At 47.4% G+C, this 26,196-nt stretch overlaps 1 protein-coding gene across 1 annotated transcript in view; it reads left to right on the forward strand.

The window, feature by feature from the left end:
• The window catches only part of SPINK2 (serine peptidase inhibitor Kazal type 2), a 52,875-nt gene extending 34,731 nt beyond the window's left edge, over positions 1-18,144 (forward strand). Inside the window, exon 4 of the mRNA XM_063925348.1 lies at positions 17,989-18,144. Within this exon, the coding sequence (XP_063781418.1) occupies positions 17,989-18,034 (46 nt within the window). The 3' untranslated portion in view covers positions 18,035-18,144. The remainder of the gene's footprint in view (positions 1-17,988) is intronic.
• The last annotated feature ends 8,052 nt before the right edge of the window (positions 18,145-26,196 follow it).

Here is a 26,196-nt window from a genome sequence, read left to right on the forward strand (position 1 = left end):
TGTGTGTGCGGTGTGTCGGTACGGCTGTGTCGACATGTTTGATGAGGAGGGTTACGTGGAGGCGGAGCAGGGGCAGATAAGTGTGATGTCGCCCCCGACGGGGCCGACACCTGATTGGATGGATATGTGGAAGGTCTTAACCGACAGTGTCAACTCCTTACATAAAAAGTTCGATGATGCAGCAGCCTTGGGACAGCCGGGGTCTCAGCCCGCGCCTGCCCAGGCGACTCAGAAGCCGTCAGGGGCTCATAAACGCCCGCTAGCTCAGATGGTAGACACAGATGTCGACACTAGAGATGAGCGCCTGAAATTTTTCGGGTTTTGTGTTTTGGTTTTGGGTTCGGTTCCGCGGCCGTGTTTTGGGTTCGACCGCGTTTTGGCAAAACCTCACCGAATTTTTTTTGTCGGATTCGGGTGTGTTTTGGATTCGGGTGTTTTTTTAAAAAAACACTAAAAAACAGCTTAAATCATAGAATTTGGGGGTCATTTTGATCCCATATTATTATTAACCTCAAAAACCATAATTTCCACTCATTTTCAGTCTATTCTGAATACCTCACACCTCACAATATTATTTTTAGTCCTAAAATTTGCACCAAGGTCGCTGGATGACTAAGCTAAGCGACACTAGTGGCCGACACAAACACCTGGCCCATCTAGGAGTGGCACTGCAGTGTCACGCAGGATGTCCCTTCCAAAAAACCCTCCCCAATCAGCACATGACGCAAAGAAAAAAAGAGGCGCAATGAGGTAGCTGACTGTGTGAGTAAGATAAGCGACCCTAGTGGCCGACACAAACACCGGGCCCATTTAGGAGTGGCACTGCAGTGTCACGCAGGATGTCCCTTCCAAAAAAACCTCCCCAATCAGCACATGACGCAAAGAAAAAAAGAGGCGCAATGAGGTAGCTGACTGTGTGAGTAAGATTAGCGACCCTAGTGGCCGACACAAACACCGGGCCCATTTAGGAGTGGCACTGCAGTGTCACGCAGGATGTCCCTTCCAAAAAACCCTCCCCAATCAGCACATGACGCAAAGAAAAAAAGAGGCGCAATGAGGTAGCTGACTGTGTGAGTAAGATTAGCGACCCTAGTGGCCGACACAAACACCGGGCCCATTTAGGAGTGGCACTGCAGTGTCACGCAGGATGTCCCTTCCAAAAAACCCTCCCCAATCAGCACATGACGCAAAGAAAAAAAGAGGCGCAATGAGGTAGCTGACTGTGTGAGTAAGATTAGCGACCCTAGTGGCCGACACAAACACCGGGCCCATTTAGGAGTGGCACTGCAGTGTCACGCAGGATGTCCCTTCCAAAAAACCCTCCCCAATCAGCACATGACTGTGACCGTGAACTACCGTACTGTACTGTGTCTGCTGCTAATATAGACTGGTTGATAAAGAGATGTCGTAGTATGTATGTATAAAGAAGAAATAAAAAAAAAACCACGGTTAGGTGGTATACAATTATGGACGGACTGCCGAGTGCCGACACAGAGGTAGCCACAGCCGTGAACTACCGTACTGTACTGTGTCTGCTGCTAATATAGACTGGTTGATAAAGAGATGTAGTAGTATGTATGTATAAAGAAGAAAGAAAAAAAAACCACGGGTAGGTGGTATACAATTATGGATGGACTGCCGAGTGACGACACAGAGGTAGCTACAGCCGTGAACTACCGTACTGTGTCTGCTGCGACTGGATGATAAATAATGATATAAAAAATATATATATATCACTACTGCAGCCGGACAGGTATATATATTATATAATGACGGACCTGCTGGACACTGTCTGTCAGCAGAATGAGTTTTTTATAGAATAAAAAAAAAAACACCACACAAGTGAAGTCACACGACGAGTGTTTAACTTTTTCAGGCAATCACAATATAGTATACTACTAACTATACTGGTGGTCAGTGTGGTCAGGTCACTGGTCAGTCACACTGGCAGTGGCACTCCTGCAGCAAAAGTGTGCACTGTTTAATTTTAATATAATATGTACTCCTGGCTCCTGCTATAACCTATAACTGGCACTGCAGTGCTCCCCAGTCTCCCCCACAATTATAAGCTGTGTGAGCTGAGCACAGTCAGATATATAATATATACATAGATGATGCAGCACACTGGGCTGAGCAGTGCACACAGATATGGTATGTGACTGTCTTGTACTCCTGGCTCCTGCTATAACCTATAACTGGCACTGCAGTGCTCCCCAGTCTCCCCCACAATTATAAGCTGTGTGAGCTGAGCACAGTCAGATATATAATATATACATAGATGATGCAGGCATGCAGCACACTGGGCTGAGCAGTGCACACAGATATGGTATGTGACTGAGTCACTGTGTGTACCGTTTTTTTCAGGCAGAGAACGGATATATTAAATAAAACAACTGCACTGCTGGTGGTCACTGTGGTCAGTCACTAAACTCTGCACTCTCTTCTACAGTATCAGCCTCAGGTCAATCTCTCTCTCTCTCTCCTAATCTAAATGGAGAGGACGCCAGCCACGTCCTCTCCCTATCAATCTCAATGCACGTGTGAAAATGGCGGCGACGCGCGGCTCCTTATATAGAATCCGAGTCTCGCGAGAATCCGACAGCGTCATGATGACGTTCGGGCGCGCTCGGGTTAACCGAGCAAGGCGGGAAGATCCGAGTCGCTCGGACCCGTGAAAAAAAACATGAAGTTCGTGCGGGTTCGGATTCAGAGAAACCGAACCCGCTCATCTCTAGTCGACACTGAGTCTGACTCCAGTGTAGATGAGGATGAGACAAATGTACAGTCTACAAAAGCCATCCGATGCATGATTACTGCAATGAAAGATGTATTGCACATTTCTGACATTAACCCGGTTACCACCAAGAGGGGTATTATGTTTGGGGAGAAAAAGCAGCCAGTGACTTTTCCCCCATCTGATGAATTAAATGAATTGTGTGAAGAGCGTGAAGTTCCCCTGATAAGAAACTAGTGATTTCTAAGAGGTTACTGATGGCGTACCCTTTCCCGCTAACGGATAGGTTATGTTGGGAAACATCCCCTAGGGTCGACAAGGCGCTAACACGCTTATCGTAAAGGGTGGCACTGCCGTCTCAGGATACGGCCGCCCTAAAGGAGCCTGCGGATAGAAAGCAGGAAGCTATCCTGAAGTCTGTGTATACACACTCTGGTACTCTACTGAGACCTGCTATTGCTTCAGCCTGGATGTGTAGTGCTGCAGCAGCATGGACTGATTCCCTGTCAGACAACATTGGTTCCCTCGACAGGGATACTGTTTTGCTAACCCTCGAACATATAAAAGACGTCGTCTTATATATGCGGGATGCCCAGAGGGACATTTGCCTGCTGGCATCTAGAATTAATGCAATGTCCATTTCTGCCAGGAGAGTATTATGGACTCGGCAGTGGACAGGTGATGCTGATTCTAAAAAACACATGGAGGTTTTGCCTTATAAGGGTGAGGAATTGTTTGGGGGCGGTCTCTCGGACCTCGTATCCACAGCAACTGCTGGGAAGTCGACTTTTTTACCTCCGGTTCCCTCACAGCCTAAGAAAGCACCGTATTATCAAGTGCAGTCCTTTCGGCCTTAGAAAGGCAAGCGGGTCAGAGGAGCATCCTTTCTGGCCAGAGGCAAGGGTAGAGGGAAGAAGCTGCACCAGGCAGCCAGTTCCCAGGAACAAAAATCCTCCGCTGCTTCCACTAAGTCCACCGCATGACGTTGGGGCTCCACAGGCGGAGCCAGGTGCGGTGAGGGCGCGTCTCCGAAACTTCAGCAACCAGTGGGTTCGCTCACAGGTGGATCTCTGGGCTGTACAAATTGTATCTCAGGGATACAAACTGGAGTTCGAGGCGACTCCCCCTCGCCGTTACCTCAAATCAGCCTTGCCAGCTGCTCCCAGGGAAAGGGAGGTAGTACTGGCGGCAATTCACAAGCTGTACCTCCAGCAGGTGATAATCAAGGTCCCCCTCCTTCAACAGGGAAGGGGTTACTATTCCACAATGTTTGTGGTACCGAAACCGGACGGTTCGGTGAGACCCATTCTGAATTTAAAATCCTTGAACACTTATATAAAGAAGTTCAAGTTCAAAATGGAATCGCTCAGGGCGGTTATTGCAAGCCTGGAAGAGGGGGATTTTATGGTGTCGTTGGACATCAAGGATGCTTACTTGCATGTCCCCATTTACCCACCTCACCAGGAATACCTCAGGTTTGTGGTACTTGACTGTCATTACCAATTCCAGACGTTACCGTTTGGTCTCTCCACGGCACCGAGAATATTTACCAAGGTAATGGTCGAAATGATGATACTCCTTCGGAAGAAGGGAGTTATAATTATCCCGTACTTGGACGATCTCCTCATAAAGGCGAGGTCCAGAGAGCAGTTGTTGGTCAGCGTAGCACTCTCTCAGGAAGTGTTGCAACAGCACGGCTGGATTCTGAATGTTCCAAAGTCGCAGCTGATTCCTGCGACGCGTCTGCTTTTCCTGGGCATGATTCTGGACACAGAACAGAAGAAGGTGTTTCTCCCGGTGGAGAAGGCCCAGGAATTGTCATCTCTGGTCAGGGACCTCCTGAAACCAAAACAGGTGTCGGTGCATCACTGCACGCGAGTCCTGGGAAAGATGGTGGCTTCTTACGAAGCAATTCCCTTCGGCAGGTTCCATGCAAGGATCTTTCAGTGGGATCTGTTGGACAAATGGTCCGGATCGCATCTTCAGATGCATCGGTTGATCACCCTGTCCCCAAGGGCCAGGGTGTCTCTGCTGTGGTGGCTGCAGAGTGCTCATCTTCTCGAGGGCCGCAGGTTCGGCATACAGGACTGGGTCCTGGTGACCACGGATGCAAGCCTCCGAGGATGGGGGGCAGTCACTCAGGGAAGAAACTTCCAAGGACAGTGGTCAAGTCTGGAGACTTCACTACACATAAATATACTGGAACTAAGGGCCATTTACAACGCCCTGAGTCAAGCAGAGCCCCTGCTTCAAAACCAACCAGTACTGATTCAGTCAGACAACATCACGGCGGTCGCCCATGTAAACCGCCAGGGCGGCACGAGAAGCAGGATGGCAATGGCAGAAGCCACAAGGATTCTTCGATGGGCGGAGAATCACGTGCTAGCACTGTCAGCAGTGTTCATTCCGGGAGTGGACAACTGGGAAGCAGACTTCCTCAGCAGGCACGACCTCCACCCGGGAGAGTGGGGACTTCATCAAGAAGTCTTCACACAGATTGTAAATCGCTGGGAACTGCCACGGGTGGACATGATGGCGTCCCGCCTCAACAAAAAGCTAAAAAAATATTGCGCCAGGTCAAGGGACCCTCAGGCGATAGCTGTGGACGCACTAGTGACACCGTGGGTGTACCAGTCGGTTTATGTGTTCCCTCCTCTTCCTCTCATACCCAAGGTACTGAGGATAGTAAGAAAGAGAGGAGTAAGAACTATACTCATCGTTCCGGATTGGCCAAGAAGAACTTGGTACCCAGAACTACAAGAAATTATCTCAGAGGACCCATGGCCTCTGCCTCTCAGATAGGACCTGTTACAGCAGGGGCCCTGTCTGTTCCAAGACTTACCGCGGCTGCGTTTGACGGCATGGCGGTTGAATGCCGGATCCTAACGGAAAAGGGCATTCCAGATGAAGTGATTCCTACGCTGATAAAAGCTAGGAAGGATGTGACAGCAAAGCATTATCACCGCATATGGCGGAAATATGTCGCTTGGTGTGAGGCCAGGAAGGCCCCAACAGAGGAATTCCAGCTGGGTCGATTTCTGCACTTCCTACAGTCAGGGATGACTATGGGCCTAAAATTGGGGTCCATAAAGGTCCAGATTTCGGCCCTATCTATTTTCTTTCAAAAAGAACTGGCTTCACTGCCTGAAGTTCAGACGTTTGTAAAGGGAGTGCTGCATATTCAGCCCCCTTTTGTGCCTCCAGTGGCACCTTGGGATCTTAACGTTGTGTTGGATTTCCTGAAATCACACTGGTTTGAGCCACTTAGGACCGTGGAGCTAAAGTATCTCACGTGGAAGGTGGTCATGCTGTTGGCCTTAGCTTCAGCTAGGCGTGTGTCAGAATTGGCGGCTTTGTCGTGTAAAAGCCCGTATCTGATCTTCCATATAGACAGGGCAGAATTGAGGACTCGTCCCCAATTTCTCCCAAAGGTGGTATCAGCGTTTCATTTGAACCAACCTATTGTGGTGCCTGCGGCTACTCGGGACTTGGAGGATTCCAAGTTGCTGGACGTAGTCCGGGCTTTGAAAATTTATGTTTCCAGGACGGCTGGAGTCAGGAAAACTGACTCGCTATTTATCCTGCATTCACCCAACAAGCTAGGTGCTCCTGCTTCAAAGCAAACTATTGCTCGCTGTATCTGTTGCACGATTCAGCTGGCACATTCTGCGGCTGGACTGCCGCATCCTAAATCAGTAAAAGCCCATTCCACAAGGAAGGTGGGCTCTTCTTGGGCGGCTGCCCGAGGGGTCTCGGCTTTACAGCTTTGCCGAGCTGCTACTTGGTCGGGTTCAAACACATTTGCTAAATTCTACAAGTTTGATACCCTGGCTGAGGAGGACCTTGAGTTTGCTCATTCGGTGCTGCAGAGTCATCCGCACTCTCCCGCCCGTTTGGGAGCTTTGGTATAATCCCCATGGTCCTTACGGAGTTCCCAGCATACACTAGGACGTCAGAGAAAATAAGAATTTACTCACCGGTAATTCTATTTCTCGTAGTCCGTAGTGGATGCTGGGCGCCCGTCCCAAGTGCGGACTCTCTGCAATACATGTATATAGTTATTGCTTCACTAAAGGGTTATTGTTATGAGCCATCCGTAAAAGTAGGCTCAGTTGTTGTTCATACTGTTAACTGGGTATGGTTATCACAAGTTGTACAGTGTGATTGGTGTGGCTGGTATGAGTCTTACCCTGGATTCCAAATCCTTTCCTTGTTGTGTCAGCTCTTCCGGGCACAGTTTCCCTAACTGAGGTCTGGAGGAGGGGCATAGAGGGAGGAGCCAGTGCACACCAGATAGTACCTAATCTTTCTTTTAGAGTGCCCAGTCTCCTGCGGAGCCCGTCTATTCCCCATGGTCCTTACGGAGTTCCCAGCATCCACTACGGACTACGAGAAATAGAATTACCGGTGAGTAAATTCTTATTATCTCTCTCGGCGGCTCTCAGTGGCGGCAGCGGGTGGCAGCGGATGGCGCAGTGTGACCTGTGACTGCACGTCACGCTGCGCAGGGGAGCCGGGAGGAGAGAGATGAGCAGCGTCTGAGCATCCTGGGGACGCTCAGTGGCGTAACTACTGCCCCCGCAGCCCTCGCGGTGGCTTGGGGGCGCAGGGCTGCGGGGGCGCCGCCACTGATTTAGCGCAGATTGACATGCGGACGAGCATCCGCATGTCAATCTGCTGTCTCCTCTTCCTCCTTCCCTCCGCTGCTGTAAGGAGGGACACGGAGGGCACAGCGCGCGCCTCTCCTGTGTCCCTCCTGGATCTCCGGTGGGTCTAATAAATGAAGTGCCGTTCGTGAGCTCTGATTGGCTCACGAACCGGCACTTCCTTTAACAGACCCGCCGGAGACGCAGGAGGGACACAGGAGAGGCGCGCGCTGTGCCCTCCGTGTCCCTCCATCACAAAATAGCGGGGTAGCGCGGGGGGGCGGGGGGAATTTAACTGGCACTGGGGGAGCATATTCGGCACAGGGGGAGCCCTTCGGGGGACATATGTAGCACTGAGGGGGCATATGTGGTACTGGGGGGAGTATATGTGTACCTGGCACATGGGGGGGGGCTATATTTGGCAATCGGGGCATGTGAATACCTGGCACTGTGGGGGAATATCTGGCACTGGGGGCATATGTGGCACTGGGGGGTTATATGTGTACCTGGCACATGGGGGGGGGCTATATTTGGCACTGGGGGCATGTGAGTACCTTGCACTGTGGAAGAATATCTGGCACTGGGGGCATATGTGGCACTGGGGAGGTATATGTGTATCTGGCACATGGGGGAGGGGGGGGCTATATTTGGCACTGGGGGTATGTGAGTACCTGGCACTGGGGGCATAATATGTGGCACTGGGAGCATAGCCCTAGCAACAAGCACTACACCCTAGCAACGACCATGACACCCAGTGCATGAAACCCCTAGCAACGAGCATGACACCCAGTGCATGAAACCCCTGGCAACGAGCATGACACCCTGAGCATGAAAACCCCTGGCACCGTGCATGGAACCAAGAGCATGAAACCCCTGGCAACGAGCAGGTAATTTAAAAGTAATTAGAAGCCTTACTGTAGGACTTAATGTGTAATGGGCATTACGGTGTGTGGCATAATGTATCACGGACATTGCGGTGTGTGTCATAATGTGTCACAGGCATTACGGTGTGTGGCATACTATATCACGGGCATTGTGGTATGTGGTATAATGTCTCAGGGGCATTGCAGTGTGGCATAATGTTTAACGGGCATTGCGGTGTGTGGCATAGGGTATAACGGGCATTGCGGTATGTGTCACAGGCATTACGGTGTATGGTATACTATATCACGGGCATTGTGGTATGTGGTATAATGTCTCAGGGGCATTGCAGTATGTGGCATAATGTATAATGGGCATTGCAGTGTGTGGCATATTGTATCACGGACATTGCGGTGTGTGTCATAATGTGTCAGGCATTACGGTGTGTTGTATACTATATCACGGGCATTGTGGTATGTGGTATAATGTCTCAGGGTCATTGCGGTGTGTGTCATAATGTGTCACAGGCATTGTATGTGCTATAATGTATCAGGGGCATTGCAGTGTGTAGCATAATGTATAACGGGCATTGCGATTCCTGTCATAATGTGTCACAGGCATTACGGTGTGTGGCATAATGTGTCGGGGGGCATTATGGTGTGTGCATATTGTGTCATGTGCATTATTGTGTGTGGCATAATGTCTAAGAGCCATTGCAGTATGTGGCATAATTTATACTGGGCATTACTATAAGGAGGAAGAATTTTTTGGCTTGGGGGAGAAAAATTTCTAGTTACGCCACTGGGGACGCTCAATGCTGCCCGGTTAAAAAAACAACTAAGGGCCACCTGATCCCTCAATCCCTGGGATTGGAGCTTCCAATCCTGGGATTGAATCCCGGATGTTCTTGGGCCTAAATCCCGGGATCCCGCCGATCCCGGGATTGGCTTCCCTATCATACAGTTTGACAGGCGACGCACTTGATAGCAGCAGAGTGGGTAGAGCACCTCTCCAGCCAGGCGGCACCCTGCAATGCTTACCAGGCGTACTGCATCGCGACGGCCTTGCCTGTGCAGTTAAAGTTGCAGAACAGTGCCTCTAGTACTCTGTGAGTGGTGTTTTGCTGCATCTGCAATGCAAATAAGATGCAAAATTCAAAGAAAAATTTGCCATGGTACACTACTTGGAGGAGCTCAGACATATCGGACAGCTTGTGCCATATGGCTGAAAAGCAGCGCTACAGCAGCGGGAAGTATAACTGGAGGGAGCGCTGTTCTCCCCCCCCCCCCCCCTCGCCCCGTCTCCTCCTCTCCCCCATCTCTGCTTCTGCATCACAGCCGCCGCTCACGGCAGCATCCACCCGGATCCAGCAAGCGAGGGCTTGCTTGCTGGAGCCGGGTGGATGCTGCTGTGAGTGGCGGCTGAGACATCCTCCGGTGCTGCTCTCCGTCTGCCCGTGGCTCTCCCGGTCTCTCACATCTCATCTCTCTCTCCCCATCTCCCACATCTCACTTTGACTTTTTTTAAAGTCGAATTGAGATGGTCGAAAAGGGGGCCAAACCTGTCTGTTTTGTCCCCATTTTTGACTCAAGCACGTGGATTGATAGCTATTCCGCCGATCCACGTGCTTTTCAACAAGTCGAATTCTTCGACTTGTCGAATAATTTGGGGTTAGATTGAATAGGTCGGAACCCCTTCAGACCTAAAAAAGTATTTTCGACGGACGGCAGCTTTCGACTTGAATATACCCCTATGCGTTAAAGACCTGGAAACCCTGGAAATACCTTTTCTGTGTCCTAAGCCATCAGCACAAGTGGTGCTTTAGCACTGGACACAAGGTTACATTGATTCTGCAGATATCTATGGCTTTATACCTGGGAAAGAAACCCACCTGATGAGGGTGGACCAACAATGCAATGACATATCAGAGTCTGTGATAATTGCCACAGATATTTGGATGTCTGCCCGTATTTTGGTATAACCACAATCTCTGCCCTGATAGTGACAGTATCAAATTTATAACCTTTCATAACTGCATTTAAAAAAACATCTGTCACAACACAGACAGCCACTGTGCAGAGGTGAGCTTGGGAAGAGAGCAAGCATTCAGAAAATGATGCTTATGTCTGTCATTTTCAGGACTGCAATGCGCGAGTAGATTAGAGAGGTTGGAGTGGAATTCACGGAAACACAAGGTTATTTTTTTCGACTCATAAAATCAGACACCATTAGGAATCTTTGTGAATAAGATCCTGCTGCAGCTGCTTTTGGCCCCTTGTACAGCATTGGCCTTATCTCCATTTTCATAATACCACTGTTGTATCCATTTGTTGGCACCTTAGTGGATATCATCTTGTTAGTTCACCTTTTACAGTAAGAAATTTTGTGTGATATGCAAGCACCTGTCATACTGATGGGAGTTTAAAGCTGCAATCTGAAAGTCAATCTTTGCATTGGTGTTACATTTGCTTTGCAAGTTGATCACTGGCATTTTGGCCCAATGAGCCTCACATAAAATGGGTCTGGGACTGAGGGTCGACAGCACAAAGGTCGACACACCTTAGGTCGACGCCAATTGGTCGACACACCTTAGGTCGACATGGACAAAAGGTCGACAGGAACAAGGTCGACATGGAAAAAGGTCGACATGAGTTTTTTATGTTTTTTTGGTGTCGTTTTCTTCGTAGAGTGACCGGGAACCCCAATTAGTGCACCGCTTCGCTCGCCATGCTTCGGGCATGGTGCCTTCGCTCCGCTCCCGCTTCGCTCGGCACACTTTACCGTTCCAATCGTAGTCCACGTGGATCGTTAAGTATGAAAAGGTTCAAAAAAAGAAAAAAATTGTGAAAAACGCATGTCGACCTTTTTCCATGTCGACCTTGTTCCTGTCGACATTTTGTCCATGTCGACCTTTTGTCCATGTCGACCTAAGGTGTGTCGACCAATTGGCGTCGACCTAAGGTGTGTCGACCTTTGTGCTGTCGACCTGGAGTCCGGATACCACATAAAATACCAGGTGGGAACTTGTTTCAGAAAGAAAAACTCCTCTATGTGCTTACCAATAGCAGAAACCAGCTTTGATTTCAGCAATAGAGTGTCACTTAATGTCCACCGGGATTCACACTCGTCAGGCACTACCGAGAATGCTGCATATGTGGTATCCGGACTCCAGGTCGACAGCACAAAGGTCGACACACCTTAGGTCGACGCCAATTGGTCGACACACCTTAGGTCGACATGGACAAAAGGTCGACAGGAACAAGGTCGACATGGAAAAAGGTCGACATGAGTCTTTCATGATTTTTTTCTTTTTTTGAACCTTTTCATACTTAACGATCCACGTGGACTACGATTGGAACGGTAAAGTGTGCCGATCGAAGCGGTAGCGGAGCGAAGGCACCATGCCCGAAGCATGGCGAGCGAAGCGAGCCATGCGAGGGGACGTGGTGCACTAATTGGGGTTCCCGGTCACTCTACGAAGAAAACGACACCAAAAAACCATAAAAAACTCATGTCGACCTTTTTCCATGTCGACCTTGTTCCTGTCGACCTTTTGTCCATGTCGACCTAAGGTGTGTCGACCAATTGGCGTCGACCTAAGGTGTGTCGACCTTTGTGCTGTCACCCTCAGTCCCAGACCCGCATAAACTAACCATGACACACAGAAGACCTCCGCATCCCATAAGTTATGCGCTACATCATCATTATGCAGAAGCCAATCAATAAGTCAGTTATAGGAAGGTAACTAGAGGTCTGTTCAGGATGCAGTGAAAATGCTGGCTGTCGGGATCCTTGCGTTCTGGAGACTGATGCGGGAATCACAACAGCCAGTGAAACACCGACACCCAGAATCCTGATCGCCTCCCGGTATTCCTACTCGGTTGGTCGCAGCAGCAAAATTGTTTTTTAATGGGCAAACCCATGTGCACTGCAGATGAGGCAGATATAACATGTGCAGAGAGAGTTAGATTTGGGTGGGTTATTTTGCTTCTGTGCAGGGTAAATACTGGCTGCTTTATTTTTACACTGCAATTTAGATTTCAGTTTGTACACACCACACCCAAATCTAAAGGGGGGTACTCACGGACCGATATTCTAAGCAATCTGACTAGATTGCTTAGAATATCAGTATGATCGCTCCGTGTGTAGCCCCCTCGGCGATAGCGATGCGCGGCCCCGCACATCGCTATCGCTGCTGCTAGATTGGCCTGCATGCAGGCCAATCTAGCGGGTCGCTCACTTCACCCGCTGGGTGAAGTGAGCGGCCCCCCCGTCTCCCCCCGCACGCTCAGCACAGATCGCGCTGTGCTGAGCGGCAGGAGAGATGTGTGCTGAGCGCTTCGCTCAGCACACATCTCTCCTGTATCGGCCCGTGGGTACTGGGCTTAACTCTCTCTGCACGTTATATCTGCCTCCCCTGCACTGCACATGGTTTTGTCAATTAGAGACCTATTTTGCTGCTGCTATCAGGTCTGAATTAGGCCCACAGCACCCCGAAATGGACGGAGCACGCCTGGATGTACACTGGGAGGATACAGCACAAAATATTTTTAATAAGATGTCTTTTATTTTGGGTGTACTGAGAGAACACACCTAGATGGACGGAGCAGCTGCAGTCCCTGGATGTATACTGGGATGACAAAGCATAAAATATTAATTTAAATCAAAATATATATATTATTTTTTATATCACACACTGCAGTAACAGTGTCGCACAAATGCGTAAAAAATATATATTATTATACACTGCGGTTTAGCTTCACCAACAGCGTCATTCAATACGTGTATGAGTAGAAAATAATATACTGCGGTCTAACAGGCAGTGTCACAGTACTTATGAAAAATAAAAATGTTATTGTACACTGGGCTACAGCACAAACAAAAAAAAGATATATTTTTTATAATTATAGTTTTAGCCTTTTTGTTTTTGACTTTTATTATTTTAATTTTACTCTGGGGCAGAGTCCCTGAATGGACAGACAGATCACCCTTTTCAGATACAGCAAACAGAACACCCCTTTTTCAGATACAGCAGGCAGAGAAAACACCCCTTTCAGATACAGCAGACTGAGAGAGCACCCCTTTCAGATACAGCAGACAGAGAGAGCACCCCTTTCTCAGATACAGCAGACAGAGAGAGCACCCCTTTTTTCAGATACAGCAGACAGAGAGAAGGCACCCCTTTCAGATACAGCAGAGAGAGCACCCCTTTTTCAGATACAGCAGACAGAGAGAGCACCCCTTTTTTCAGATACAGCAGATAGAGAGAGGGCACCCCTTTCAGATACAGCAGAGAGAGCACCCCTTTTTCAGATACAGCAGACAGAGAGAGGGCACCCCTTTCAGATACAGTAGAGAGAGCACCCCTTTTTCAGATACAGCAGACAGAGAGAGCACCCCTTTTTTCAGATACAGCAGACAGAGAGAGGGCACCCCTTACAGATACAGCAGAGAGAGCACCCCAGAGAGCACCCTTTTTTCAGATACAGCAGACTGAGAGCACCTCTTTCAGATACAGCAGAGAGAGCACCCCAGAGAGCACCCCTTTTTTCAGATACAGCAGACTGAGAGAGCACCCCTTTCAGATACAGCAGAGAGAGAGCACCCCAGAGAGCACCCCTTTTTTCAGATACAGCAGACTGAGAGAGCACCCCTTTCAGATACAGCAGACAGAAAGAGCATCCCTTTTTCAGATACAGCAGACAGGGAGAGCGCACCCACCCCACTCCAGACAACAGAGTACTGAGACCGACACGTCCGTCCAGTACACTCTCCACAGCCAGAGTGAAGATGGCACCAATCACCGGGACCTTACATAGAATCGAAAATCTGCGAGAATCCAACAGCGGGAAGGTAACGTTTGGCCTCGCTTTGGGATCCGAGTAAGGCGGCAAGTCCCGAGCCGGACTCAGATCCCAGTGTTCAGGGGGGTTTGGTTTTCCGAGAACCGAACCCGCTCATCTCTAGTTAAAAGGCATCCAAACATCTAATCCCCATTTACCCAATTCCCTGACTGGAACCGCTGATCTGCCAGTCAGTGGCCACCAATGATCACCAATCCACTGGGGAATATGGAAGTCCTTCATTTTAAAAACCCTGGATTTGCCAATCACGTTTTCGGTTGGGATTGGTGAATCAAAATTTCCGACCTGGCCATTGGGGTTCGGGAAATAGCAGCAATATGTATTGTTTTGGGGCCATTAGCCTTAACTGACCTCCATGTCACCTTTTGTTATTCAAAAACAAAAACACGGTGTACAAGTAAAGTAGACACTTCAGGTTCTGGATGAGTGGCATGGTCTAATTATTCCTGATTATCTATTCAGCAATGTTGGCAGGCACGCATGGACAAGAGAGAGATAAGCTTTGTGGCACTAGAATAAGCGGTAGCCAATAGATTAAGAGTAGCAGCATAGATAAGATCCTCAAAACTAACTTCAGAATGTTTACATATAGCGTAGGACAACATGTTCCTAATACCCGCATTTAAATGTTAACATAATCTCTGAGAAGTGATGTAAGACTTCTGTCAATTCATACAATGCATTCGTCCAATCTGTTTACTCTTGAATTTGAGACAAAGGGGTATATTTACTAAAGATCATTATTTAGAATCGATGAAAATCAATGTTGTGTTTCAGGAGCTAAAACATACTGTACATGTACTAACATTTAAAAGTTAATCTAAAAATCATCTATTAGTATGTGTGTGTTATAGCCCCTGAAAAGCAGGATGTAACTAGGGTGGTGTGGAAGGTGCGCGGCACCTAGCACATTTACCCTGTGGGTGCAACCAGCTGCATCCATTCTCAACCCCCTTTGTATGCGCCTTTGATCCTGCCAGTGTCTGTGTGCCGCCTGGCTTCTCTTCTGCTGGGCACACCACTACTATTGCACATTAAAGCAGGCAGCATTGCAGCTGTCGTCCTGTGTGCTCCGCTCCCTGCCCCGCATAGAGGGCTGTGCCCCCTCCATCTTCATGCGCTTGCACAAGGACACAGTCCTTGCCATCTGCTCTGAGAGGAGGTGAGGAAGGCTGTGCTGTCCTGGTCTGTGAACCCATCGTGGTGGGGCAGAGAAGCGGAACAAGCGCGGGCTGAGGAGAGAGGACGTCTGACTGCCAGTGGAGCACCTGGGAGCCGCAGGTACCTGTGGGGTGCAGCAGATTCTTGGTGAAGGACAGCTGGCAATGGAGAAGGGCAGAAGTAAATGAAGCGGCAGTGGGAAGCCCAGAGCTGGGAATGCATGCGGCTGGCATCTTAGGAGGCATGGGGGAGAGGGGAGCTGAGCGACAAAGGAAAGAGACAGGAGCTGGGTATATCAGGAGGAAAAGGGAAGCTAGGTACTGCATGTCGGGAGGGAGAGGGAAGCAGTAGCTTGGCATGTCAGGAGGGAGATGCAGATGTGCTCCAGATGGGTTCATCATGCCTTTGGTGTGGATCAGATGGCAGCTCCTGGTTGTTTATATTGAGGGCAGTTTGGGAAGTTTAGTTAGATGCCATACAGAATACAGGAGCATGGGGGCTCAGACAGACGGTCAAATAAATAGTATACTTCCCGGCTGACTAATTTTCCTCTAAATCAGGTTGCAGATTATACAGGTCCCAGCATTGGAACTAGTAGTTTTTAAAAATAATCCCATCACAAACTGATTCATTTCAGCAGCAACCACACTTGTGCAGGGTAAATCTTACTCTGGGAAGTCACATCTGCTACTGGAACCTTGTTACTGGCTCATAAAGGAATTCCACTATTTTAACTTCTCCTGGAACCATAATAACAGTTTGTGCACATTGTGTGTGTGGGGGGTCCTGTTCCTATTCCCTTTGTGGCACAGGGCACCTAATTATCTATCTACAGCGTTGCTAAATTGCAATATTGATTTAGCTCCTGATTCAGAGCTGATCGTAGATCAGCCAAATTCAGAGCTTGACTGCATGTCAAGCCCTAAGTCAGAGCTTGACCGCATGTCAAGCCCTACTCCCCCCCCCCCCCCCCACACACACACACACTTCCCCCTGCAGAGGTGCGAAAGCATCGCACTCGGCGAGTAGCTGCTGCCTGCCTATGCAGCCTAGCTACCCGCCATGGTTTGGGTCGCAGCGGCTGAGTGTAACATCACACAGCCGCAGCGGCCCGCCCCAGCAACAGTGCGGACATACCTTTTAAGGGTCTAAAGAACATAGGGCTTGATTCAGAGATGAACACTATAATGGGACTGCAAGCAGATTCCCGATTATTGGGAATCTGATGCTGCGCTAGGTCTGTTCTGCACATGTGCAGAATGGGCCTTGATTTGTTACCCATAGTTCTCCTTTTCCACTGCCTGATTGACAAGCAGCGGCATTGAGGGAGTAGGTGGGAAACGAAGGGAAGGCTGAGTTCCTAGATACAGGGAGGGGTGTGAGGTCCCACTTTTCTGGGAGGGGAGACCCAAGGGTCTGCGTGTCACCACACAGACTACCTGACCTCTCTGCCCCCACTTCTGTTGGCCAGCTGCGCAAGCTGAGGCTTACTCAGCTGTCCATCTGTGGGGAACATCGCAACCAATGGTCGCGATGTTGGATTCCAGCTTGCAACATTGGTCGCAGTGCTGGGATTGCAGCTACATGCAGGAGTCATCTCTTCTACTGAAACGTTTCCTGCATACCCTTCCTAGAGATCGGACGGCAGTTCAATGCTGCTTGCATGTGGCATTGAACTTCCGCACATCTCTGAATCAGGCTCATAATCCTGCCCTATCTCTAATCTATGTAATGTTAAAATAAAAATGTGTTTCACTTTTTCACCAAAAGGAAGTGCTATTTATCCTGGAAAAGACAATTTCTGAAATTAAGGGTCTGATTCATGTTTGTAAGTAAAGCAAAAAAGCAAGCAACTGGGAAAAACCATGTTGCACCGCAGGTGCTGAGAGATTTAGATTTGAGTGGGGTGTGTTCAAACTGAAATCTAAATTACAGTTGAAAATTAAAGCTGTCTAACATTTGTGGGCTACATGCAAAAGCAGCCAGTATTTACCCTGGACAAAAAAAATACAGGTTGAGTGTCCCTTATCCAAAATGCTTGGGACCAGAGGTATTTTGGATATCTGATTTTTCCGCATTTAGGAATAATTGCATACCATAATGAGATATCACGGTGATGGGACCTAAGTCTAAGCACAGAATGCATTTATGTTTCATATACACCTTATACACACAGCCTGAAGGTCATTTTAGCCAATATTTTTAATAACTTTGTGCATTAAACAAAGTGTGTGTACATTCACACAATTCATTTATGTTTCATATAAACCTTATACACACAGCCTGAAGGTCATTTAATACAATATGTTTAATAACTTTGTGCATTAAACAAAGTTTGTGTACATTGAGCCATCAGAAAACAAAGGTTTCACTATTTCACTCTCACTAAAAAAAGTCCATATTTCGGAATATTTGGTTATGGGATACTCAACCTGTATCAATGTATTTTCTTATTTATGAGCATATGAAACATGGGCTTGTCATGAAGGTGTTACACAGAATGAGGAGTTGAAAGATTCCTAGCAGAAATGTTATTAAGAGGAAACGTTGCCACTTAGCGGTGTTTGTAATGGCATATTACATTCAAGTGGATATTGTTTCCAATCTTGGCATTGCCTGGTAACCATGTCAATATTTGTGAGGTACTGATTCTTCATGAAGAGTCAATAAGATACTGGCACTAATGGATAACATTGTGTAACACGTTTTTTCTCCTCCACAGAGACAACGGGCTGAAAGTTCACATTAAATGGAAGGGAGAATGCTGATGTGCTGGTGTTAAATCCTGGATGTTGACCTTCTTTGCAACAGTGATCACGCTGTATAACGTTTCAATCATACAAAATAAATTGAGGTCCAACTTCCTAAAACAACAAAATGGATAAAGTGTATATACTGTATATTTACAGTTAAGTAATATATAAAGATATGGGACAGAAAGTTGAATACTGTAAACTAAGTATATAGTGGGAATATTTAGGATAATTTGCTGTGTATGGAAAAGTAAAAATAAGGAATACCATTGTCTTTGGTTTTCTAAGCAATGTCTTAACTAAAGTCATCTTTTGATTTGTGCCTTAATCAACTCAGCAGTTACACTCGTTCAAGATAAGGTAAACAAAACATATGGCCTAATTCAGAGTTGTACACTATTGCATAGCCACAAGGAAGCAGCTGTGCAATACCATACAGCTAATATGCAAATGCAGCAGGATGCGTCTGGTGCAAATAGACCCCTTCTGCCTGCTTCCATGATCCGCTGGTGCGTCTCAAGACACCCAGCTTTTTGGTCAAGTCTCACACCAAAAGTACAGCTATGTAAAAATCATTTTCTTGAAAAATGCTACGATGCATAGGTCCCCCTACTCTGTATATTGTGTTTGACCAGCAGATAACGGATTTAGAGTGTTATCTCCACCGCTGTTGTTATAGTTGCGAATGTCTTTTTATTTTCTATATTTGTAGGAACGTTTCCTTACATGTATCACCTCCAATATAAAATCTGTTTCCAGTTTAAAAATGCGTCATTTATTTTTGTATATCAATGGGCCTAAGCCTTTCAAAGCATATAACATTTGAACATATATGAAGTGAACACAAAACATATGTGTAAACAGAAATTTGGGATTTGCTATAACTATCGGTGTCATATCAGTGACATGTCAAGAAGTGAGGCTGCAAGGCAGTCCAAAAATAATATCAGGGGAGCCAGACTCTATCAACTTCACTACAGCCCCAGCGCTTGACCCAACACTGATAGTAACAACATATACATACGCTGTTGAGGTATAGGGCAGACGTGCCCAAACACTTAGCAGGCCTGTTAGCGCAGGATACACACGGTAAAAAAAAAATGCTCTTGTGTCTCTCTAGATAAATATGAAAGTTAGAAAAGACATACTGTGTGTCCACGTATTTTCCAGGTACACCCCATATATATATATACGTGGTTGAGGGGGAGGCAGTCACAATTGACTGCCTGTCGGGTTCCCGGCGGTTAGGATACCGACGCCGGAATCCCGACACCAGCTGAAATACTGGTGATCCACGCCATCACCCGAAGGGGAATAGAAACCTATGGCGACCAAAAATCACCACCAGGCCTGAAGGAATCCATTCTGAAATAATAGATGTAGTATCCAAGCAGGCTTAAAATAATGATAAAGCGCAATCAGTCAAATTGGGGGCAAGCAATAAATCAAAGTATCACAGTAGCAAAAAGTTTCCTATAAAGGTATGAGTTTGTTGATTCATATACACTTAGAACATGTTGTTGAAGTGAGGGATCTAGAGTTTCTATGTAAGGTCCCTATCTCTTTTAGAAATGAAGAACATTTCTCTCAAGGTCAGGCAGAGTGGACTGGCATTCAAAGTACATTGGGCCTAATTAAGATTTGATCGCAGCAGCAAATTTGTTAGGTAATGGGCAAAACCATGGGGTAATTCAGATCTGATCGCTGCTGTGCGTTTTCGCACAGCGCGCGATCAGATATGAACTGCGCCGGCACATCGCACGACAGGCTTCGGCGCCTAGCGACGGGATGGGATGAAAAATCCGAACGCGTGGGCGTTCGCAAAGTGATTGACAGGAAGAGGCCTTTTGTGGGTGGCAACTGACAGTTTTTTTCCATGAGTGTCCAGAAAAACACAGGCGGGATCACGCGTTTTGAGGGAGGGTGTATGACGTCAGCTCCGGCCCTGATCAACAGGAAACAATCCCAGCGGCAGTGTAAGTCCTGGGCTGCCACAGACTGAACAGATGTTTGTGCAGCTCTGCTACAAAAGCGAGTGCACACTTGCACAGACCTTAGACCCTCCCCCTGTAGGCGATGACTATCAGATCGCAGGGCAGCAAAAAACGCAGCGCAGGGATCAGATCTGAATTAGGCCCCATGTGCACTGCAGGGGGGCAGATATAATGTGCAGAGAGAGTTAGATTTGGTTGGGGTGTCTAAATTGCAGTGTAAAAATAAAGCAGCCAGTATTTACCCTACACAGAAACAATATAACCCACCCAAATCTAACTCTCTCTGCACATATTATATCTGCCTCCCCTGCAGTGCACATGTGGGGTCATTCCGAGTTGATCACTCGCTAGCTAGTTTTAGCAGCCGTGCAAATGCTATGCCGCCACCCACTGAGGAGTGTATTTTAGCTTAGCAGAAGTGCGAACGCATGTGTAGCTGAGCTCTACAAAACCAGTTTGTGCAGTTTCTGAGTAGCTCTGAACCTACTCAGCGCTTGCGATCACTTCAGCCTATTCGTGTCCGGATTTGACGTCATACACCCGCCCAGCGAACGCCCAGCCACACCCGCGTTTTTTCAGACACGCCTTCGTTTTTACAAACACTCCCTGAAAACGGTCAGTTGACACCCAGTAACGCTCCCTTCCTGTCAATCTTCTTGCGGCCGCCAGTGCGAAGGAAAACATTGCTAGAACCTGAGCACAACCACAAAGAGCTTTGTACCTGTACGTCGCGCGTGCGCATTGCGGGGCATATGCATGCGCAGAAATGCCGTTTTTTCACCTGATCGCTGTGCTGCGAAAATCGGCAGCGAACGATCAAGTCGGAATGACCCCCATGGTTTGCCCATTAGGTAACAAATTTGCTGCTGCGATCAGATCTGAATTAGGCCCATTGTACGAGTAAGAGAAAGACGTCATTGTTCAAGTCTAGGAGGGCTCCTTTTAATCCAATTGGTAAGCATCAATTTCAAGAGTAAGAAGAATATATAAAAACAGTTTGAGATTACTATGAGTGGGATACAAACCATATTCTTGAAACTGAAGACCTAACATCGCTCGTGGATCAAGTGTCAATCTAAGATTAAATGTATATTAATACCATAATACTTTATTCCAAAATGTCTTAATTTTTGGGCATTGCCAGAAATTGTGAAACAGTAACGCATTGGGGCCCTCATTCCGAGTTGATCGCTAGCTGCTTTCATTCGCAGTGCAGCGAATAGGTAAAAAAGCGGCACTCCTGCGCATGCGTATGGGGCGCAATGCGCACGCGCGTCGTACTTTCACAAAAGCTGATGCAGTTTCACACAAGGTCTAGCAACGCTTTTCATTTGGACTGCTGGCTGCAGAGTGATTGACAGGAAGTGGGTGTTTCTGGGTGGTAACTGACCGTTTTCGGGGAGTGTGTGTAAAAATGCAGGTGTGTCGGATAAAAACGCAGGAGTGGCTGGGGAAACGTAGGCGTTTGTGACGGCAAAACAGGAACTAAACAGTCTGAAGTGATCGCTAGCTAGGAGTAGCTCTCGAGCTACTCAGAAACTGCACAATCTTTTTTTGTAGCAATGCTGCGATCCTTTCGGTCGCACTTCTGCTAAGCTAAGATACACTCCCAGAGGGCGGTGGCTTAGCGTATGCACTGCTGCTAAAAGCAGCTAGCGAGCGAACAACTCGGAATGAGGGCCTGGGTGTAGTACTCTTGGGTCAACACCCAGACTCAGTTGTTACTAGTGATGTGCACCGGACATTTTTCGGGTTTTGTGTTTTGGTTTTGGATTCGGTTCCGTTCCGCGGCCGTGTTTTGGATTCGGACGCGTTTTGGCAAAACCTCCCTGAAATTTTTTTGGCGGATTCAGGTGTGTTTTGGATTCGGGTGTTTTTTTCACAAAACCCTAAAAAACAGCTTAAATCATAGAATTTGGGGGTCATTTTGATCCCATAGTATTATTAACCTCAATAACCATAATTTCCACTCATTTCCAGTCTATTCTGAACACCTCACACCTCACAATATTATTTTTAGTCCTAAAATTTGCACCGAGGTCGCTGGATGGCTAAGCTAAGCGACACAAGTGGCCGACACAAACACCTGGCCCATCTGGGAGTGGCACTGCAGTGTCAGGCAGGATGGCACTTCAAAAAAATAGTCCCCAAACAGCACATGATGCAAAGAAAAAAAGAGGCGCACCAAGGTCGCTGTGTGACTAAGCTAAGCGACACAAGTGGCCGACACAAACACCTGGCCCATCTAGGAGTGGCACTGCAGTGTCAGACAGCATGGCACTTCAAAAAAATTGTCCCCAAACAGCACATGATGCAAAGAAAAAAAGAGGCGCACCACAGGTATAGAATGTAGATGGATAGTATACTTAATGACGACACAGAGGTAGGTACAGCAGTGGCCTTCCGTACCGCTATATATAGTATACTGGTGGTCACTGTGTCAGCAAACTGCACAACTGAAATGCACCACAGGTATAGAATCTAGATGGATAGTATACTTAATGACGACACAGAGGTAGGTACAGCAGTGGCCTACTGTACCGTAATGCTATATATTATATACTGGTGGTCACTGGTCAGCACAACTCTGCACTGTACTCCTCCTATATAATATTATACTGGTGGTCCCCAGTCCCCACAATAAAGCAGCACACTGAGCACAGATATGGAGTGTTTTTCAGGCAGACAACGTATACTGGTGGTCACTGTCAGCAAAACTCTGCACTGTACTCCTGCTATATAATACAGCTGCTCCCCAGTCCCCACAATTAAGCAGTGTGAGCACAGATATATGCAGCACACTGAGCACAGATATGGAGCATTTTTTTCAGGCAGAGAACGGATAACTGGTGGTCACTGATCAGCAAAACTCTGCACTGTACTCCTCCTATATTATACAGCTGCTCCCCAGCCCTCCCCACAATTAAGCAATAATGCACAATCAAGTTCAACAATAACGGAGAGGACGCCAGCCACGTCCTCTCCCTAACATTTCCAATGCACGAGTGAAAATGGCGGCGAAGCGTGGCTGCTTATATAGAATCCGAATCTCGCGAGAATCCGACAGCGGGATGATGACGTTCGGGCGCGCTCGGGTTAACCGAGCCATACGGGAGAATCTGAGTATGGCTCGGACCTGTGTAAAAAGGGTGAAGTTCGGGGGGGTTCAGTTCCCCAGAAACCGAACCCGCTCATCACTAGTTGTTACCAATTGTTTCCTTTGACCAGGAGAAATGTAGTCACGATGCAGAAATCTCACGTGTACCTCCTGTAATTGTGAAGAATGGACAGATTTAAAAATATAAGGCAAATTGGTTAGACAGTCTTTAGTTTGTAAGGGTAAGGAGAAATCTAAGGACCATATAGAAAATATAGGAGTCAGCCATTTATTATGATATGTAGGGACAAGATCCCAATACAGGTTGAGTATCCCATATCCAAATATTCCGAAATACGGAATATTCCAAATTACGGATTTTTTTTAGTGAGAGTGAGATAGTGAAACCTTTGTTTTCTGTAGGCTCAATGTCCACAAACTTTCTTTAATACACAAAGTTATTAAAAATATTGTATTAAATGACCTTGGGGGCTGTGTGTATAAGGCAGGGGTGGGCAATTATTTCAGCTGGGGGCCGCTTAACACTTCCAGTGAGTAGTCGAGGGCCACACACAAAATATCTTGTAAATCGGGTCTGAACTGCACCGCAATGTGTAGGCGCGTCGGTCCGCAGCGACGGGATGGTACGAACAAAGCGATCGCACGGGCAATCGCAAGGTGATTGAGAGGAAGAGGACGTTTGTGGGTGGCAATTGACCGTTTTAGAGGAGTGTCCGGAAAAACGCAGGAGGGACCTGGCGTTTGGAGGGAGGGTTTCTGACGTCCGCTCCGGCCTCGATCATTGCACTGGAAGAGTAAGTCCTGGGCTGTGCAGAGACTGCACAAACTTTTGTTTGTGCAGCTCTCTGCAGATGCGATCACACCCCTGCACAGTGAATACCCCCTCCCACTGTAGGTGGCGTCTACCTGATCGCAGCAGTGCAAAAATCGCCTGCTAGCGATCAGGTCTGAATTAGGCCCATAGTTATGTATATAACAATAAAAACATAGTGTGTGTGTGTATATGTGTATATATATATATATATATATATACATATATGTAACACTATAAATACATACACCACAATATACATTAAATACGTCGTTTTTTACGGGCAAAATACAAAATGTCTAAAAAAAGTAATCCAGTAATTAAAAAAAAAAAAAAACAGTGCTGAAAACAAACAGCATCCTGTGTAATGCTGGTATTCACAGCTCCTGTCTCTCCCTGGGCACAGTTACTAGCTCCCCCCCCCCCCATCCTCCCCTGGACCCATATAGCAGTCTCTACCCCCCTCCCCGCTGGACCCATATAGCAGTCTCTATCCTCCCCTAAACCCATATAGCAGTCCCTCCCCTCCTAACCAACCCTCCCCTCCCCTCCCCTGAACCTATATAGCAGCTTTTAAAGTTAAGCATAGATGATGATCCCTTTACCTTTTTTAACAGTGGCAGATCCGCTGCCTGATCCCCGCTGCCCGCTGTGCCGCATGGAGTCGCTGCTGCTGCCCGCTCCTGCCGTGGCCCCGCCCCCCGTGCCGCCCAGCGCCTGACGTCACAGTGGAAATCCCGGTCAGCAGACCCAGTGACGTGACCGGTATTTCCTCTGCGGCGCCGCTTCTGGGAGCTAGGTAGCGCAATGACAAGCGGCTCAGCCATTCGGGCCGCTTGTCATTGCACACTGGTGTGGGACAGCGGGGCGGGGCCGCACGTTGCCCACCCCTAGTATATGGTGTATATGAAACATAAATGAATTGTGTGAATGTATACACACTTTGTTTAATGCACAAAGGTATTAAAAATATTGGCTAAAATTACCTTCAAGCTGTGTGTATAAGGTATATATGTAACATAAATGCATTCTGTGCTTAGACTTGGGTCCCATCACCATGATATCTCATTATGATATGCAATTATTCCAAAATACGGAAAAATCCGATATCTAAAAGTCTTCCGGTCCCAAGCATTTTGGATAAGGGATACTCAACCTGTATATCATTTTTGTTTTAAAAGAAATTATGGAAATTATGGCCATTAAAGAAATGAAGGGGTCGATGTCCAAAGAAGGATAATATGGGGGTGGTAGTGATTGAACATAGTGATGGATTTGGAGGTACATGTAAAACTCAGAGCGAGGCACACCATATCAAACTTCCAGTTCGCTAAAAGATAAAAAATGACCAACTGAATCAAATACATCCCCAGCGTGAGAGTTGTCTTGAGAAGGCAGGAAGCATGGATTGCCACCAAAAGAGATATATTTTAAATGTAATGGACTTCTACATAGTGCTTTATTTATAGCCCACACCCTCAATAGTCTCAGCGACAGGATCCTCAATGACAGCCTGCGAATCTGTGTTGCTGATTTCAGTGATCTCACTTAGGTGGCGCCAGTGGGCTGGATTGGTTGTTTTCCGGTGTCACACTACGTGATGACGCACAGCTGGATGATGAGATGCCAATCAGATTAACCAGTGTAGAATTGGCAAATACCTCATTACACTGGTCATAATACAGCTTCTCCATTCTTGCAGCACCACTGTGGTTGTGGTCATGAACCTTGTTATAGGTCTTTCTCAGAGCCTTTAGTCTGTTGCTGCGTCCGCGTTATGCCCTTGGATGCCAGTATCTTGGCAATGTTGTTATACACTGTGGCATCCTTGACTGTCCCAGTAATTTGTCTGTGGATCTTCTCCTCCCCTCTAAATACCATCAGCTATCTTATTTCGTCCTCCGTCCAGTGCGCCATGCTGTCTCTCTCATTAGCAATATCTGCAGCTCAACGATGACCTCAGACACTAATGCTAGTGCTCCTCCCGCTTATCCAATCAGAAAGACTCGCCTACTCAGCCAAGCAGCCAGTGCCCGCCAGCTCATCCAATCACCGCCATTTACCGCAATCTGACTCTAAAGACCCGGATCGCACCCCTTCAAACAGACAGCAAGCCGTGTCTGATCCGGGAAAACCCTATGTAGATACCCAGGATTTTTTACCCAGGTTGACCTTTCCAAACAGAAAAATGATCCGGGTCAACTCAGCTTGTGCCGGAAAATTACTGGATCTTTTTGTATGTCTGAAAGAGGTA

The sequence above is a fragment of the Pseudophryne corroboree genome, chromosome 1 (genome assembly GCF_028390025.1).
Source record: "Pseudophryne corroboree isolate aPseCor3 chromosome 1, aPseCor3.hap2, whole genome shotgun sequence".
Classification (NCBI taxonomy): Eukaryota; Metazoa; Chordata; class Amphibia; order Anura; family Myobatrachidae; genus Pseudophryne; species Pseudophryne corroboree.